The following is a 19213-nucleotide window of genomic DNA, read 5'->3' on the forward strand; positions in this document are numbered from 1 at the left end:
TTCCTTATGTACTTATTTTTGTTCCCAAAACAAAAACACATAATAATGTCTAAGGTAAACAATGTAACAACAGGCCAATCTAACAAGTCAACAATAGGCTGGCCTTTACTGGGCATACAACTACATGAAAGGATGCTTCCTGGACTGGGGAGATAGCTCAAAGTGCTCGCCACGCAAGCATGGGGACCCAAGTTTGATCCCCATGCCAACATTTTTTTAAAGGCACTTGCATTATCAGTGCTGGGGAAGCGGTGGAAGCGGTGACAGAGGGGTGCCTGGAGCTCCCTGGCCAACCAGCTTAGCTGAACTGCTGAACCCCAGGTCTCAGAGACATGCTGTCTCCAAAAAGCCTGGTGGACAACTCCTGAGGCAGAACACCTGACACTGACCAGGTCTCCCCACCCACACAAACACCTGAATGTGTGTCTGCACACAGGTGCACCACGACACATGCAAATCTAATTTAAAAACTTTTTGGGATCTTTATTTAATGTATATGGGTAGTTTTGCCTGCATGTGTGTCTGTATATGCACTGCCTGCAGAGGCTGCAGAAGCTAGAAAGGGTGTCAGGCCCCCTGGAACTGTAGTACAGTTAGCCACTATGTGAATGCTGGGAATGGAGCAGAAGCAGCCGGTGCTCTTAACAGCTGAACCACTTCTTCAGCCCAAATAATGGTTGTTTTGCTTTCTGTTTTTTTTTTATTTCTTTCTTTTTCAAGTCCGTTTGTGTGCACACTGGTTTACTCGCTGGAGTCGCAGCGCTGGGTGGAAGCAGCAATTCCCCTGGGCCCCACAGCTGCGAGGGCATTCAAGTGCAGGCAGGACCCCAGCTTGATCCTCAGACTCATTCTCCGGTCACCCTGTCACCTACTTCCTGCTGAACAGCTGACTTGGGACTGGGTCTCAACTCTAGCTCAACAGAAAACAGACCAGCGACTGTACGATTATTTTAAACCCATATCTAGAAGAACTCAAAGATGGTATCTGTGCATCCTGAACAATTTACTTTACTTAAATCTTTACAATTTCCCTTCACACAAACTCCCATTCCTCAGTCATGGAAACTAGAAGGCAAGAACTTTCTCTTGAGTTTAGGTCTTCTTCCGGCTCAAGTTTTGTGACCTCTCTGGGCAAAACCACACCCCAAAAGGCCAACTTCAAGTTCCTTCTGGGAGGGTTTTTCCAGGTGGTGACCCACCCTCCCCAGCTGTTTAGACCAAGCCACACCTAAAGCAACAGACTTTTTAGAACGGGTTGTTTTCAAGTCTCTACAAACCATGTGACTGAACTTTCAGAAAACATCTCCACCTTCAACGTCTCTTACCAGCTCATTCAATGTTTCATATGACACAATCACCCTGGGAAGCTCAGGCATCGAAACTAACAAGGACTACAGCTGGCCAGGAGGCTCCAGAATTCATCTGTGGGAACAGAAGCAGCAGGGGAAGGGGACAGAGTATCACAGTCCCTTTAGCCTCCCTGGACCTCTTGGATAGAGTTAGTCAGTAGCTCTAGGAGAGGCAACTAAAAGCAATTCATCCTCCTGCACCGCCCCAACACACACCTGCAGGCACTTTAGGGCAAACAGTAGGTTTGGTTTGACTACCGAGAGCAAAGCAGAATTAAACAGGGTTGAGATAAGACAAACATGACGAAAATTGCCAAAGCCCTCTCAAGTTCCAAGATGCCAATTCTTTTGCCCATTATATTAAGTTAAAATAGCCCAAGAATTAGATCACAATGTACAGACCCAGGCCTTCCAACGTGGAGCCCATTCGGTGACTATGAAGTCTCAGCTGGGTACGCTGTTGTTACCTCTCCACCGGAACCTTAGCAACATGTAGAGAGCTCACATGGGCATGTATGTGGGCGCACGAAAGACTAACGATGCACCCGAGATGAATCCTTCAGTGGCCTCCAGAAATAGTGTCAAGTGTCTGTACCTTTAGTCAGTTTTCCTCCCCTGAAGATGAATGAACTCTACTTCTGCCAAGGAGCACAGAGACCGGAGTGAAGAAGACAAAATGGCAGAAACAAGCAGAAGGGACCTTGGCAAGCGTCAGCCCTGAGTGTCAAGCAGAAACTTGACTCCTCCTCTGTAGAGAAATCCTTTCCGCGTCCCCTTCCAACTGGGGCCACTGCAAATGAAGACTCATGTGGATTCTTTGTTAAGACAGAGAAAACCGGGAACTGCGTCCAGTAGGAAGATAAAATCGCTACCTTCAGTTTTCAATACACAAGTCACAGAGAGGTAAAAGGAAAACCTCTCTGGGTTGGCAGCCATACGTGTTGCACTGGGGCCGGTGCAGAGCATGTGTGTGTGTGTCCGTGTGCGTGTGTGCGTGTGTGGTGGAGCTGAGCAGGCCGGAAGGCAAGCCCTGAGGGGAGCTCCTCTGTGTATGGTTCCTCCTGTCACATGGTCAGCAGACTCAGTTTTCACTTATCCGGACATCTCTGATTTCAAAAGTACAAGCTAAAATTACTGAGAACACACGCCCAGGTCCAGAGGAGCAGAGCAGACAATACTCCACAAAGAAAAATTATCATTTTAGCCAGGCGGTGGTGGCACACGCCTTTAATCCCAGCACTCGGGAGGCAGAGGCAGGCCGAGGCCAGCCTGGTCTACAAGAGCTAGTTCAAGGACAGGCTCCGAAGCCACAGAGAAACCCTGTCTCGAAAAACCAAAAATTAAAAAAAGAAAAGAAAAGGAAAAAGAAAAATTATCATTTTTAACCAGGAGCCAGACGGCCCAGTTTGGCCTCCCTTACTGCCCATCCTCCTCCTCCTCAAAGCCCACTTCAGCCCAACCCACCTTCAAACAATCAAGCCTCCACTCTCCCCCAAGGCTGCTGCCATACCCTCTCGCCCTGACTATTTTGGTCTCTTTGTTTGAGACGGGGTCACAAGAAGTCCAGGTTGGCCTTGAACTCACTGTGTAGCCAAGGCTGGACTTAAACTACCAATTCTCCAAACCTCAGCCTCAACATTGGGATCCCCAGAGATCTTTTAAAAAAGCATGTAAAAACAGTCAGCGACTTTGCTTTCTCAAAGTCTCAGTTTTGTTTTCTGTGAAGTGGGAGCATGAGATTCAGTTTCAGAGGGTTATATGAGGACTAAAGATATTTAATATATTTATACACCCTCCATATGGTAACCCTTCAACCATAGTAGCTGCTCTTACCATTCTTCTATATGAGAAAATTATGGGGAGGGGGGGTGCATCTTTTGAGTTGTAAAATTGGTAGAGTGAAATAAAAATTTAACACCTAGTGTTAATGAGATACCTCCTCCACTTGGCAGGATGGGGCATGGCCAGACCCTTCCTAGAAAAACTGGGCCCTAGACAGCAACAGTCCTTCAAGCCTTGTCTCCTACTTAAATGGCACCTGAGGAGTTCGTTCTGCCAAGGAGCTGAGCAGTGCAAACACGGCACGGGAATGCCTCCATCAGTGGCCATACTGTGACACTAGAAACAAGAAGTAACCACCAGCGGGGGAAACGGTTAAGCAATAAGCACAGCTGTGTAAGTTGATGTGCCTGCAGCCACAGAAAACCAGTTACAACAAGATCGTTTCAAGCCCAGCACTGGGAGGCTGAGGCAGGAAAACCGTGAGCTGATGGCCGGAGCCTGGTCTGCTTCCACATGGCCATGTTTCGAATGACTTAAATTTTTACCCTAAACTATGGTTTTCAGGTTGTTAGCAATAGTTTTAAAATAGTACACACTGAGCAGCTAAATTGTACATGCTCATATACAAATACAAGGAAAAATGTATCAAGTTATGGTTGGTACTTCCAGATAGTGAAGCTATAGGTTGTGTTCTACTGTTTTTTAATGATACAGGAGTAATTTTTGTACTTTTGGAATTTGAAATGATGAATCTGTTTACAATGAAACCAGAGAAAATGCTACAATTAAGTTTGGCTAGCCCTGTGGTGCAGCTATTGGAAAGACTGAAGCAGGAGGAGAGCGAGTTCAAGACCAACCTGAGCTGCAGACCAAGTCTGAGGCCAGCCTGGGCAACTGGGCAGGGTCATATTTAAAAAGGAGAGAAGGGGGCCTCAGGTACAGCCTGGCGTGACTGAAGCCCTAGGCTCACTCTCCAATACCACAGAAGAAGCGCTCAGGGGGTGAGCATGAAGTGGAGATGGAGACGGAGGAGAAGGGGCACTACACAGATGCTCACAAGTCCATCTCCACGGAACCTACCAGGAAGCCCCCCACACACACACTAGCAGACTCCGCCACACACACAGGAGGGGCAGAATAAATTACCCTTAGGCCCACAGCTGGCATTATATTAAGCCTGCAGCCATTTCCTTAAAACCTAGGCACCAGGGCACTGTTCATTTTCATGTCCCAACATTTGCATGAAAAAGGCCGCCCAAAGCTCAAACCACATTTAAATTCGTGAACAGCATGGGATCCTGTAGCATTTTCCGTTTCCCTGGCAACCTTATCGCTGCTTTCTTTCATCTCAGCCCCAGATGAAAGAGTCTAGGTGCTCCAAAGTCCCTGAAATCAACCAGCAGCTAAAGAGGAGCAGTCCCAGGCAGAAAGCCTGCTTACTGAGAAATGAGTTCTGGTTCATTTGCTCACGCCAACTTGGTGCCACAGCAGCATAGAGAGCAGCATCCCAACGCGATTGCCATTTTCCCCAATCCTTAACTTTATCATCATATAAACATAATTAATCTTTTTCATTAAGGCAAAGGGAAATTACATCGCTATTTTCCTAATGAACATCAGCATCTAAATATTTACCTGCTCTTTCCACCTCAGGTCGCTTGAACAGCAGATGGGGATGGGGGCATGCGGACCCTAATTGTAATGGGTGAACATCAAGCCACAAAATAACCTTCCAGGGCCAACACTTGATGGCTGAGAGTTATGGACTGAATGGAAACAAATCAATAAACAGGGACAGGCAAAGAGGCCTGCTATTCAGGCCTGGTGACCCAAATTTGAACCCCAAAACTCATGGAAGGGTAGAAGCAGAAAACAAACTCTACAACATTTTTATCCACTAACCTACACACACACACACACACACACACACACACACACACTGTAGCTCATATGCCCATGCACACACAATACATTTAAAAAGAAATAAACAGGTCGGGCATGGTGACAGGCAGATCTGTGTGACTCTGGGGCTAGCCTGGTCACAGCAGATTCTAGGCAGCCTGGTGCTACATCACGAGCTCTGTTTGACTCGGTAGGCAATTAGTAGATAATTTCCAAGAGGATGCAGAAATATGAGGTTTGTTTGACATGCCCCACATCTTGACATCATCGAACCATAAGTATAATGGGGACTTGCTATATGAACTTGGCAGTGGTGGTCCTAAGAGCTCAAGGAGGAAATGAATGTTAGCCCAGGTTAATGGGCCCAAACCACAGGTTTCAGCTTCTAAAACAAAACAGGGAGTTCTGAGGTCTATCTGGACTACAAAGTGAGTTCAAGGGACTCTGTCTAGAGCTATATGTAAAAATACAGAGAAAGACACACAGATACACAGACAAACATAGAGATAGACAGGCATCATTTCCTAACATGAACAAGGTCTTCAGTTTAATTACCAGCACCATGGAAGATACAGGGGGGAGGATGGATGAATGGAGGGACAAGAAAGGGGAGGGGTAGAGGCAATTAAGGGTTTTGTTTTTTGCATTTTTTTAAAATTTTGTCTTCTTCATGCCAAGAGGTCAATACCTACTAGGCCAGGCTTCAGGGGCTTTGTTTAAAAGCCCCTGGGCACCTTTTGCCATCTCACTGTGAGTCAATTACCTACTCTAAGAATATACTAGCTCTGCCTCCTCACCTCCTCTCTGGTTCCCCCACCCTACTCCTCCTTCCCTGACATTTGTAAACCAGAGGAGCCCCCCCCCCTCCGCCTTCACAGCACATTGTCAAGGCAACTGATCCTGAAAAGCAAATCTCAGGGCAGGCAGGGCAAGGTCTGATGCCCTTTCCATGGTGGATGAAACCGAGGCTCAGAAAGGTCAACACAGACGTACCCATAGGTCCCTACCTATGCCTAAGGGCCAGTTGAGAACTTCACAGTTAATATGGGTACAACCTGGGCTCAACTCCTCCACTTAGGGACTGCTCACCCAGCAGGGACTCAGATTCAACCACCAATGAAATGGAAGCAACAGCGACCTCCCTCGCTGGAATGTCACGAAGGCTTAAATGACAAAGAGATTCCCAGTGCTTAGAACAGCACTGGCTTGCACAAAGCAGCTGTTCATCAAATGTTGACTTCTTCTCCATGTGGATCGGAGCTACCTGACTTCCACACCCAGTCTTTGGACCATCTTTATCCTGCTCATCCACACAGTCAACTCACAAACACAGATGGCAGCAGTTTTTACAAATTATGACCTAAGAAAAGCCACCTCCTAGGAAGTCGGCATGGAGGCCTAGGCTAGGAACAAACAGCCCTTTTCTAAAGGGCATCTGGCTTCAGCTGATAATACGCCAGAGGAAGCGGACAGCCGTCACATGGAGGAGTCTAACAGGAGACCGTGAGCATGGCGTGCCCACTCAGAGAGTGGTTCTTTCCCATTCAGAGACAGCGCCAGCCGGCTCTCCCTCCCTCCAGCCACCAAGTACAGTTCATGTGGCCACTTTTGGGCACAGACTTCTGAAACTGGGAATGTGTTATATTTAAACCTTATCCCTGGAGTCTTGTCATTTAAATAAAGACCGTAGACCATTCCAGACCTCAGAGGGCCCTCCCCCAAACCACGAGCAAGACAGATAAGGACTGTGGGAGAAGAGCAGTCATTTGGGCAGCAGCAGTTCCCGTCGGTCACACAGGCCCAACCGATAATCAGCAGGGAAACCCCGCCCCTTCCTCAGAAAGGACCCCTAAGACTGGAAAGCGGTGAGCCTAAGTGGGGGACCTAGTGGCTTATTACACCAGAGCTGCCACCTGATGCCCATGAGAGACCTTCCATGCCTCTCCCACAGACTTCCAGACTCCCTCAGAAACAGAGAGGCCGATCAGCACCCAGCCATCCAATGCTGTCCCTCGCTTTGTTGAATCCCCAGCTATAAAATCCACGCCACAGGCCACCTCTCCCAAGCTGCCATTTTCTGCCTAGATTCACCTATTTCAAGCACCCAGGGCTTCCCTTCCTCCTAGTTGCTCAGATCATTAACTCTTTTGTAATTAGTCAGGATCCAGGGAACATCTCATCAGTTTCATAGCACGTATAGGAATGCATTCTCCGCACTAACAAAGTCTCAGTAGAAACACAATGTTGGTGTTGAAGAACCATGGTGTAAGCCGCTACTTGTTTGCAGATTTCTAAAGGCCACTCTATTTAACAAAAACAGCCCTGGGCTCACTGCATATCGATCACAAGCAAGGGCAGGGCCACCAAGCCCTTCCCCGAGTTCATACTGACCTCTCTTCATGATGAGGCCTGCTGCTCAGTTTTCTTTGAAGAATGTAATGATTTATTCTTTGAGAATTTCATACATGCAACATATTTCCATCACATTCACCATCACCCTCCATCCCCAATCCCTCCCAAACCCTCCACCTAAGCCCCACTCCTCCATGCCATTGTTTTCTTGTTTAATAACCTGAGCTCATAGACTCAGGGGTGGAGCCATTCACTGTCACCCTATCAGAGGCCACGCCCCTACAGAAGATGGACACCTTGGCCATCAATGCTCCTCAGCTAGTGGTAGAGGCTTGTGAGCCCCTCCCCATGCAGGCTAGAATGGCTCGGCACCTGTGCAGGCAACAGCCCCATCACAGCTCCTCCACACACAGCTCATCTGAAGCTGCAGTTTTGTCCCAGCCCTCCCCATCCTCTGACTATTCCCATCTTCCCGCCCGTTCTTCCAGGGCATTCTTTAAGTCATTGGAAGAACGGGAACAAAGAAAATTCTCTACAGAGGACCTTTCGCCTAGTGGGTGACCCAGCTCAAGTCATGAGATGACAACAAGCGTGAGGAGAGGGGGTCCCTCCCCGGCTGCTGTGCTCTGCTGTCTGCGTGTCCTCTAAACTCACAATTCTAACTCCCAGTGTTCCGGCTCCCGAGCTTGGTCCACGTGACGAAGGCGCAAGAAAGATGATCCCTCTCCGCCACGTGTGAGGACGCAGCAGCCAAGCCAACGTCAGCAAACCAGGAAGTGGCCCTCGCCAGCAAGAGAAGTTCCTGGCAGCCTCTTCTTAGACTTCCAGTTTCCAAAACTTTCAGAAATGACCTTTTTGTTACTGCAGCTTAAATTATAACAGCATCTTCGCATTATTTCAAAGGAATGTGAACAAGCCCCTGCCATTTTACCTGAACTTTGGTAAACCTCGGAAAGATCCTGAGATACATCCGAACCACAGACCATCTGAGAGGAAGCAGATAATTCACATTGAAAATCACGTTCTTGCCCATACACAACAGTTCTTTCCAATACCAATAGCAGTTAAAGTGGTAACAGCGAAAACGGCCAGACTATGCTAATAATAGAGAGCTCATATTCTGCATCCGAGCACTTAGGATCGCCCCGAGCTCGGATTCTGCATCCAAGCACTTAGGATCGCCCCATGAGTTTCTCCCGGTTTCCATGGTTTGTACCTTGTGAATGGTGTGTGTATGTGAGTACGTGCCTTGCTCTGTGGCATCTGGAAAACTGCCCTTTAAATAAAATGAAATACTTGCATTGCAACACGCTTATCCGAGAAATTCTACCCAAAGTCACAGGGAGTCGCCTGGCCTTTTCTAAAGTGATGAAGGGCTGAGAGCTACAGCAGGGCTTATATGGGCAGTCTACTTCGACTGCATCAGTTCCACTGCTTAAATTCCACGGGAATCCTTGGGAGGGAAGAGTCTACGTTAGATTGCTATACCATCCACTGCCTCACCTTCATCCTGGATTCCCTTTCTCTACCGGGGCTGTTCTATTCCAATCCGGGTAACATGAAGACTCTAATGAAAGAAATGGTATCACTATGACCAGCAACAAAATCAACCAGGAGAGTTGCCCTGATCATAATAAAACAGAGGTCACCCAAATCTAGTCAGGAATAAAGACGCACAGACCCAACTGGGAGGAAAACCCCTTTTCCTGTCCCCTGCCCAGTGATTCACTTCCCAGGAATCCAAACAAGAGCCGGAGGGCCAGAGGTCTCTATCTGCACACACTCCAAAGCACCACCCCCAAATCATGGCAGCTGGAGGGTTATTCTAATTAGGTGGTTGCAAAGTCACACAACTGTCCCCAAAACATCTTCGGGCTTCAAGGCAATACACATACACACATACACACAGAAGGCTGCCCCTGGCTCTGAGTTTAGCTGTGGGTGATGGGCATCCTGCAGCCTAGAGTTAGGTTTTTGAACTACACTGAGTGACTTGGCATCAGCTGGGCCACAGAAAGAGGAGCCCTGAAAAAGCAGCGTTTTATCCCCCCAAAAAGTAAACAAGGAGACAGCAGACAGGAAATCACTGACACATGGCATGATGTATATTTATTTGGGTATTGAGAAAGATATGTAGACACACCACACACTCACTCACTCACCCTCGGGTGGGCCGGGTAAAAGCAAAACCAAAGCAATACATCAGCCAAGCCTTCCCCCACAATAGCACAGATCACTCACCCACGGCTCCAAAGGGAAGCCGAAAAGGAAGTTGTTGGGTTGTAGCTAAAACTCTTCCTCCCACTTGCCTCCCATCCTGTGCTAAATTTGAGTCTCTAGCTTAGTGAAGGAATCGATGCAGCCACAACAAGCCTATGAAGCATGTACAAAAAGCCTACGATATGGATGTTCTAAGATTCTGAATGTGGGATGGCTCGGCACTCGCTCAGCAGAGAGCTCCCCCTCCTCCCTTCCCACCCCTGCTGTCTGCTGGGTATCTCCTGTGGTGGGCTGGTTCCCCTCTGCATTTAGGGGCTTCCTGATGCTGTCTGCTCACTGAAGCAAGAGCACTGGGGAGGGGCACTGATTTCCTGAAGGAATGGAATAGTACACTCTCTCCTCCCACCCCCCCACCCCCACCCATCACAAACCCCACATCTGGATCACTCTCCGACCTCTGGACCTGAGGCTGTTTTCACTCTACAGAGACAACCAGAATATCCAGTACACAGTACAGCCCATACCCAGCTGGCAGCAAGATGCCACAGGGCATCAGGAAGTGTCTGGCCACGCTTCAGGAGTTTACCTCTCAGAACTTTCGTCCCTAAAGGTTTAGTATGGGAAACTTAGCAACATTTTAAGTCTCAAAGAAAAAAAAATTAAAAGATCATCTTTTCCTAAAATACAAGTGCCATTCAGAAAAGTAAGAAGCCTAGGAAACCAACAACTATAAAAGCCAGCTTTCCACAAACACCATCAAAAATGGCAGTGTATGACTTCTTGCAAACATTCCATGCCTGCTCACCCCAGTAGTGCCAGCATCTGGACCAGTGGTGCTCGACCTTCGTAAAGCTGCAACACAGTTCCGCACATTGTGAGAAATTATTTTTGTTGCTACTTTATACCTGTAAATTTGCTACTGTTATGAATCATAATGTAAACACCTGATCTGGAGATGGTCCTAGGCGACCCCTGAGAAAGGGGAGTCATGATCCACAGATTGAGAACCACTGCTCCGAACAAGAGGCAAGTGTCACGATCCACGCTTCCCATCAAGGTACTTGCTCTTAGAAAGAGAAGCTGCCATTGGCTTCAGCTAACTTGAACAGAAACCACGGCTGGGAACTGGATGGACCACAGCGTCAGGGAACGTGATCCTAGCAAAGACAGGGCAAGCACTGCTAACAGGGAAGGCCCCCTCGGCCTCAGTGAGGGGCAGTTAGGCCACCTTCCTAGACCAAATGACCCACACACACAGACCCTTTGGAAGGCCAGGCAAAGGAGAAACCCAGAAGTAGAGTCAGCCGTATTGCATGGATTCATGCCCCTACTCACGAAACCTGTCCAAGCCTACTAGGCAGGGAGCCCTTCACACGCTGCCTAACACACAGCCACATCCGAACCTGATGTGCTTTACTTCACAGTTGGTGGCCAGACTCCACTCTCAAGACTTCCTGATCTGTAACGGGAGGCCCTGTTCATTCAGCTTTATGCCTGCGTTAGCATGCAGTAGGCACTCAATAAATGTTGGCCGAACGAATGGGCTAACCTTTGCATGACGAGGAAAAGACAACCCACACTTTCTGCTATTAAACTTTGTTCTCCTGTTAAACAGGAAGAAAGGGAAGCTCCCTCCTGGGTCTATCGACACTCTCCTCCTGAGTGGAAAAGCCGGGAAAGGTAGAGTGCTGGATCTGTAAATCACTTGCTTGGGTTGTTAGCGCATTCCAGGGACTTAGGTTTGACATGTCATGTTCAATTTGGGAAAGGGGACAACGAGGTCAACACTTTAATAATGAGCACCCACCTGATTTGAACGCACACTCTTACACTTCAGAACCACTGCCTCAGACAGCACATTCAAGCTGTGTATGTTTAAATATGGGGGGGGGGGGGGGTGGAGAGATGAGATGCTTTTTATTCACAAGCATCGATGCTTCCTTTCCACCTCAGCTTTCCTGAGCTGAACAGTGCACTCCAGTGAGGAAAATGCAGGTCAAAGTCTCAGGCAACGCCTAGCGGTCCAAGTGACGGAGCTGTGTAACCAAGAGCCATTTCTTAACATTTCATTCGAGAAGCCAAGAGCCAGCTGCTCTCCGCAGCTACACAATGACAGGACCTTGGATATCAGAACCTGGATTCCTCCTCACCTCCACACCCCCTCAGCGAATTGCTGTCTGACACAAAACAGGCAGCCCGTGTTCCACCTGCATCGAAAGCCTGCACAGATGTCTCTTTAGAAGAGGGATCCACGCAGAGTGGCCAGGAAGCCTCTCCTTGAAGATCAGCATGGGATGAGTTTCTACTTGAGCTGCCTGCTAAGCCTCACTGACAAAGTCCACAGCCTCAAGCCCTGTGCTCCCTTCAGAGGCCTTGACAAAGGCCTACAAGTGAAGTAAAAAGCCACTGCGGCTCCGGGGCTGAGGGAAATCCCAAGGCCCCGTGCTTGCTATTGCAAAGTAAGCCCTTCCAGGTCTCTTCTCTCAGTTTTAAAAGTTTCTGAGAACCACGCGGGGAACTCAGGGGGTGAGTTAGGAACCCCATGGCATCTGTACACTAGCAGCCAGAACCAGCCACCTGCTTAGGCCATGTTATCATCAACGTCAAGGTGGGAACCCCATTTCTCCCCACACTCTGTCTGTTGTAGACTTGACTGGCCTGGTGTTCACTATGTCGCCCTGGTAGGCCTTGAATGTCTTGAAGCAATAGTCCCTCAGGCTCCTGACTACTAACTACAGGTGTGTGCTGCCACCCCTGCCTTCCTAAACTCAACCCAGCAAATGCTGTCAATGCTTCACCCTTTCTTTGCTTCCCTGCACGTGTGGCTTCTCGTCCTCCTCCATGCAAAGGCTTTGGGGGTATTTCCTTTGGGCCACTTAGTCCCCTGTCATTTCAGTGTACTCTTAGAAATGGCCAGGGACATGCAGGGCTCAGCAGATGCTGAGATGGTAAGAGATTGTCCTGTTTCCCGAGAAGGACAAAGGCACCCACAGAAAGTTAATTTGAAAAACACGGAGGCAGCCCTAGGGTATCCTGGGAACAGGGGGATGAGGGAAGAGCCTGGGAGCCCTTCTTATGAGTGGGGCCCCAGACCTACTGTTTCCAAAGCTAAGAATCAACACTGAGTCTGCTGCTATGTATGCAGATGCCTTGAGTATCAGCTGAGAAGTGCAGCTGGTGTGGCGAGAGAGAATTGCACACTTCACGGCGATGAGCAGGTGGGGTGCAGGTGGGGGCCTCCAACGAGGCCAGAAGAACTGGACAGCAAAGAGGAGCACCTGTGGGGCCACACCCTCTGGAGTCCCGGGTGGTGCCACCCACAGTCCTACCGGGCTTTTCCCAGGAATGGTTTCATGACTTAGAGCCACAAGGGCAGGCTCAACCTATCATCACCCGGCCACCAAGTCACTGGCCCTAATTAAGGTTGCCTGAGACACAGGCGTGTCCACCTCCTTCCAGCAAGGCCTGCCTCTAGATAAAGGTTTCTCTCCCACAAACACCAGGGGCTGGGCTCTCCAAGTAGCTCTCCTCTGGCCTTTAATTTGGTGGTACCCGGACAGTTTCATCTGAACCCAGCCATTTAAGATTGCCAAACCACTCTCTAATCGTTGGGAATACATAGATCGGGGCTGAGGAGCACACAGGATTAGAGGCTACACTCTACAAATGAGTCCTTCATTTCCCCTCAGGTTTGGAAAAGGCCTATGACCACTGGGTTGTGTTCTGACTGGAAGCGTCCAAACTCACAAGCCCTGGGGCTCCAAGGAATTACAGACCACCCGGGGACCTTGGCTTGTTGGGAGACTCCTCTCATCGGAAATCTGCAGAATCTGGACTGAGCGCCCTTTCAACTTGAAAGCCATAAGTCACTGAGCTCCGAGGCCCTGCTTCCTTCCCTAAGTAAACACACCACCACCCCCCTTCATGTGTCCCACACGCCTGGTGCCGCTCACCACCACCCTGGGAAGCAGTCATCCCCGAGAACCTCCAAGCCCTTCACAAATCCTAGAATGAAGTCAGGTCACCCCTTTTCTGTCGCATACACTATATCAAAGCGACATCATAATTTGCGTGCCAGGATCTTACTTTTCTCGGTGCCGCATAAAGATTTGAGGAAACTAGTATTTTGACAGCCCCACCTCCTAGACAGGGACACTTATCTTTAATGCCAATGGTGACACCTGGGGAATTGGCTCTTATGTGTCTTAATTGTGCCTAGGGAGCAGAGATGGGTTCCAACAACCTGAGCAAAAATCAGACCTGGAGTGTCTGAGACGTTTCTGCCTCTGGGATTATCCAAAGATTTCTCTGCTCGATTCAACAACCTCTGCAGTGGCTAATGTTAGCCCCGCCCCACCCCAAGTCGATTTAATTAACCTTGCCTTCTCCCCTTTTCCATCGCTACAGACACTGGTGCACACACTCTTACGTAGAGCTCCTTCCCTCCCTCACACCTTGGCCTGTTATGTCCACTCCCATTTTCCACCCTCCTCCAGGAAGCCGCCTGTGCTTTCCTGCTGGCTGCTGCTTCTCCCGCTAGTCTCCCTCCGTCTCCCACAGGGTCCCAGCTCTGCCAGGCTGATGTTCTCAAGTATGGCAGTGGGAATGCAGGCTGTGCAGAGCCACGGCAGAGGTGCAGTCTGCCCTACTCAATCACAAGTCAGTCTTGCGAATTGAAGGAGAGTCACTGAGCCTCTGTGGGCTTCCAGGATTTCACCTGTCAAACATAAGGCCCTACTTCAGGAGCATCTGTGAGACATTAGAGATGACCCGTTTAACGTGCTCATTAGCACCCAGCGCATGATCAATGTTCAATAAACATAAGTTACTAGTACGTTCCTACAACATTTCAACAACTTGCTCAGCTGGGGCACTGGATCACGTGCCCTGGGATATCATCTGAGCCAAGCACTACAGCCACCTCATCAAGACTCAGATAATAAGGATGATGATGGTGATAATGCGGGATGAGTAGATGAATGTAGCCGTGTTCATCACACAGGGAACTGCGTGTCACACTCAGTGGCGCCATGCAACTCCATTACAAATGCTAAAGAGACGTTCTCGTAATGTGCTGTACAAGCACAACCAGAGGGAAATGAAGTCTGGCAGGAAAGGGCACTTAAGAAAGCTACAAATGGAAGAAAAACAAAAGAACAAAGGCAAGAAATTGGAACAAGCAAAACCAAGTGGGATTAAATGGCTGTTCCGGGGTTGGTCCCCATGGACAAGTGGTCTAGCATGTGAAGGAGTAGTCCAACATGGAAGAATAGTCTAGTGTGGGGATTGTAGCACGATTAATAAAAACTCGGGGACCGATATTGGGGATCAACCTGGAGGTCAGAAAAGCAAAGCAGCCAAGCCACTAGAGAAGACTTTAAGAAGACTAAGCAGCCTGAGCCTCTCTCTCCTCCCATTTTATATACCCTCTAGTGCTGGGAATAACGGCGTGACTCTCTGATACTGGGATTAAAGATGTGGGCCATCACCACCTGGATTTGTTTCAGCATTGACCTTGCATAGCCTAGGGTGGTCATGAACTCACAGATGTTCACCTGTCTTATATCTCCAAAATTCTGGAAGTAAAGGTGTGTACCACCACTGTCTGACCTCTAGGGGCTTAGCTTTGCCTTTCTTTATTAAAACATAAATAAAATATCACTCTAGGGGATGAGTGGTCTAGATTGGAAGGAATCATCTAGAATGGGAAGAATGGTTTAAGGCATAGTCTAGCTAGGAAGGGATGGTCATGCACGAGAAGAATAACCTAGCATAAGCAGAAATGGTCTGCCATGGAAGAGTGGTCTAACATGTGTAAGTATTCTCCAGCATAATTGTCAGGGAGAATTCTGAGACCCACAGACCCCGAGGAATCAAGTGGGAAACTCTTTCCTAGGGAAGACACTGGAGGTCATCTCTAGTCAGGTCCTTCAAGGATTCTAAAAACTATTTAAGAGGTGAAGAGTCCCGCCCAGAAGGCCGTCTGAAGGGGGTGGAAGAAGCAGGGGGAGAAGGGTAAAGGCAGAGGCTAGTCACTGTTGAGGCCCGGCTGGCAGAACTGGAGAAGAGGTAAAGGAGGTGACCAGATCTGAACTGTAGGAAAAAATCCAAACCAGTTAGGGGCCACCACGGAGTCCAGGAGGATCAGAAAGAAGGTTGTGGGAGAAAGACCAGAACTCAGACTGGGGAAAGTTCAAGGGAACTCAAGACAGAAGTCTAGTCTTGCTGCATCGAATAAAGTGAAAGAACAAATTTTAGAAGCACTTTGGGATTCGGGAAGAAGGAACTCCTGTACCCTCTCCTTTCCTGGAATCCGGCTTTAGAGTGTAGGCTGGGGTAAACATGCAGCCTCCACACACTTCTCTGGGACAGAGGCTTATGGAGGAATGAGGACCAGAAATGTGAGGTGCTTCCGGGGTTCCCTGAGGACAATAGTTGAAGTCACACATGTTTCTGTAAGAAGACCAATAAGGAGAACAAAAGGGAAAACCCCGTAAGAGACTAAGGCGGGGACAGGGACAGGACACAAATTAGGACCCTGAGAAGCTTGAAGCAAATTTGAATAAGAGACACTCAGGTGGGGTGACCAGTCAAACGCTGCCACCCAACACAGGAAGAGGGGTAGCAACAAGAGGTGAGCAAACTCGTCAGGGAGGATTCAGGTGAACTGTGCAACACACCTCCGAGTGCCCGCTTAATCTCGGTGAGAGCAAGGATGAGCCTTGGTTCGTCTGTAGACAGCAGCAGTTGACGCAACAGATCTGACAGGAGGTAGCTAAGTATTTAGAGCAGCAGGCCCTTGAGATAAGATGAACGCTGAACCCAAATCCAGGGTTTAAATATCAGCTCTCCACGGGCTGAAGACACGGGCAACTACTACTGTTCTTTGGCTGCAGAGTTTCACTTTGGGAGACGAAAAGGTTCTGGTGTGGATGGTTACGTGACAATAGGTATGCATTTGTGTGAGTATGCGCATGCCCACAGAGGGTAGATGAGGGAGCCAAATGCCCTGAGTTGGGTGCGAGGAGCCAAACTCATTTCCTCTGGAAGGCCAGTAAGTCCCTCACCCACCGAATCATCTCTCCATCCCCCTGAAAGATATAATGCCAGTCAGTCATCCCTCAGGAATTGTTCAAACAGTAAATTTCTTACATTTGACCATAATAAAAAGGTGATATACAAACAAGGAAAGAAGCCGAAGTATCCATAATTAGCAAGGTTGCCGGCTGCAAAGCACTAAGCGAAGATTCACCTCCACCCCTAGCCTCTAAATCCAAGATGGAGGTGAGACTCTGCAGCGTCTGAGACGCCTCAGGAAACCGGCCACACGCGTTCCCACTGAACAGGAAGGCAGTGTTTCTTTCCACTTTTGTTTTCTTACAGGCACAATAAACTCAACGTGCTCCATCTTGTCGGACATGCTTCATAACAGCCCACAACCTACAAACGGCTTTCTGATCCGGGATGCTGCCAGAGGCAGGGGGTGTGGCCAGATCAGCTTGATCCAGGAGACACAAAGCTGGCCTTCCCACTAGTAGTTGGCGGTCACTGTAGGGACTGCCCCCTTACCATCCCGCTGTCTCCATTTTTAAACTGCCCTTTCTCTTTCATGCCCCGACAATGGGTCTGCAGATGGGTTCTCACTCTTATGACCAGAGCCAACTAAAAACATACAAAGCGGCCATTTTGTTTCAAAATGGCAAACAGACCCATAAGGTTAACACCACACACATCCTGACACTGTATAACGGCATGCCAGGCTATATGATTGGAGAATGGAAAAATCAACACCACTGGCTGAGACCAGAAAACAAATGGAAGAGGATAAGCAGGCATGCTAAAAAGAGAGGTCTGGCACCAGTCAAAGCAGACTGCCATTCCAAAATAACCTCCTCCTCCATTCTTAGCTATTTCTGCAGGGTCTCACCCAACACAAGCAAATCCCACAAAGCTTATCTCTCAAGGTTTGACTCACCCCATTCCTGAGACACGAAAGAGACCACGTTTTCGACACATGGGCCCTTTCCCACACATCTACGTGCCTTCCATGATGAATGAACGCCGATCTCCGGATTTAGACAGATAATTTGATTGTATCTGGCTTTGGAACCCTTGTTGCCAAGTGAGTTTCCCACCAGTGGATTTCCTTTTGTTCTGTCCGAAATATTAGCTGGGGGGAGCGGGCCTCTCAGTAAACAGCAGCAGGAAAATGAAGACCTGCCGCCCCCACACCCCAAAAGTGCAGTCCTCCGCAGACCGCGACTGCGCCACACAATTAGAGGAGGCTTCATCCCCACTGCTTTGGGTTCTACTTTCTCTATAAATACATATTCATTTTCTAATTAAACAAACAATTAGTAGAAAGCACACTCTGAGAAACTGCGTAGGTGTCACCCTTTTGCTAAGAAAAGTATTATGGCAAATGATGCCAAGTGAGGGGTGACTACAGGGTGCTGGGCAGCTTGTCTGCACAAACCGCGAGATCCACACAGCCTAGCACCGCAGAAGACCGCGGACTCCAAACCTGCACGTTCTTACAGGCTGGCTCTGGAACACGGTCGAGGTGGTTTTGCTTTGTTTTTCACTTATTTGCTTTATGCAGACCCAAAAACAATGAGCGACGTGTTTTGGTTGGTTTCCAGTGCCTTCGTCAAAGGCATAGTCAAAGATTCACGAGACAAAGCAAGCAGTGACCTTCATAGATCACAAGCTAAAATCTCCTGACTCCTGTGACTAAACAAAGTTAATGTTTACTCTTCGGTACTTAGGACTGGTAAAATGGCTGCAACCTGAGAGACTCCCCAGACTTTACAAAGGCAGGTGGTAGCACCGTTTGCAGAAGAACTCTACAGGCGCAGGCTATGGTTAAATTCACAAATTATGATGAGGTGAATGAGCTATGTCTTCCATAGCCTCAGATATTCGAACACTTGGCCCCAACTGTTAGCACTGTTTGAGGATGTTATGGAACTTCTTTAGGAGCTAACAACCTTGCTAGAGGAAGTACATCACTAGGGGGTGGGCTTTGAGAGTACACAGCCCTGCCCCATTTCTAGGTGGCTCTCTGCTCTGTGTGTTCAGGTGAGGCAGGATCACTCAGTTTCCTGCTTCTGCAATTAGCCTACTTTTGCTGCCACGCCTCTCCGCTATGAGGTACCCTTCTCCCTGGAGAATCTTAAGCCAAAATAAATGCTTTTATCTATACATTGCTTTCAGTCATGGTACTTTATCACAGCAACAGAAATATAACTGATATACTAATTTAAAACTTGCATTGATTCACTCATTCACTCAGTGATTATTTATTGACCATCAGTTATAATGGAGATAAATAATACAAAGTCTGCCCTCCTGGAGCTCCCAAGCCACGGGTGAAAGAAAAATAAAGTGCCACAAACAACAACAGAGAAAGAGAAGGGAACAGGGTGCCCTGGCTGGGGCTGCTGGAAAAGGGTTCCCCACGCTGGAGCTGCAAACACCCAATGGTCTGGAGAACACCGCCTGCGGCAGAGGGAACAGTAAGTGCACCCATCTGGGATGGACAGGAATGAGGCAAACAAAGCAAACAGGAGGCGGGAGAGGAGAGGACCGGGAAACAGGCAGTCTCT

The 19213-nt window shown here is 48.5% G+C and overlaps 1 protein-coding gene across 23 annotated transcripts in view; it reads right to left on the reverse strand.

The window, feature by feature from the left end:
* Positions 1–19213, reverse strand: part of Mtss1 (MTSS I-BAR domain containing 1) — a 140692-nt gene that overhangs the window by 68770 nt on the left and 52709 nt on the right. For 2 of the 23 annotated variants that reach the window (XM_087898797.1, XM_087898792.1), the window contains exon 1: positions 17581–18137. The exons of 14 other annotated variants lie outside the window; for them this stretch is intronic. In XM_087898797.1, coding sequence (XP_087754923.1) covers positions 17581–17896 — 316 coding nt within the window. In that variant the 5' untranslated portion in view covers positions 17897–18137. Of the gene's footprint in view, positions 1–17580; positions 18138–19213 lie in introns of those variants that run through there. 7 more of the 23 variants (XM_087898791.1, XM_087898795.1, XM_087898790.1 and 4 more) reach the window with 6 other exon arrangements.

Source organism: Myodes glareolus, chromosome 19, assembly GCF_982192425.1.
Source record: "Myodes glareolus chromosome 19, mMyoGla1.1, whole genome shotgun sequence".
Taxonomy (NCBI): domain Eukaryota; kingdom Metazoa; phylum Chordata; class Mammalia; order Rodentia; family Cricetidae; genus Myodes; species Myodes glareolus.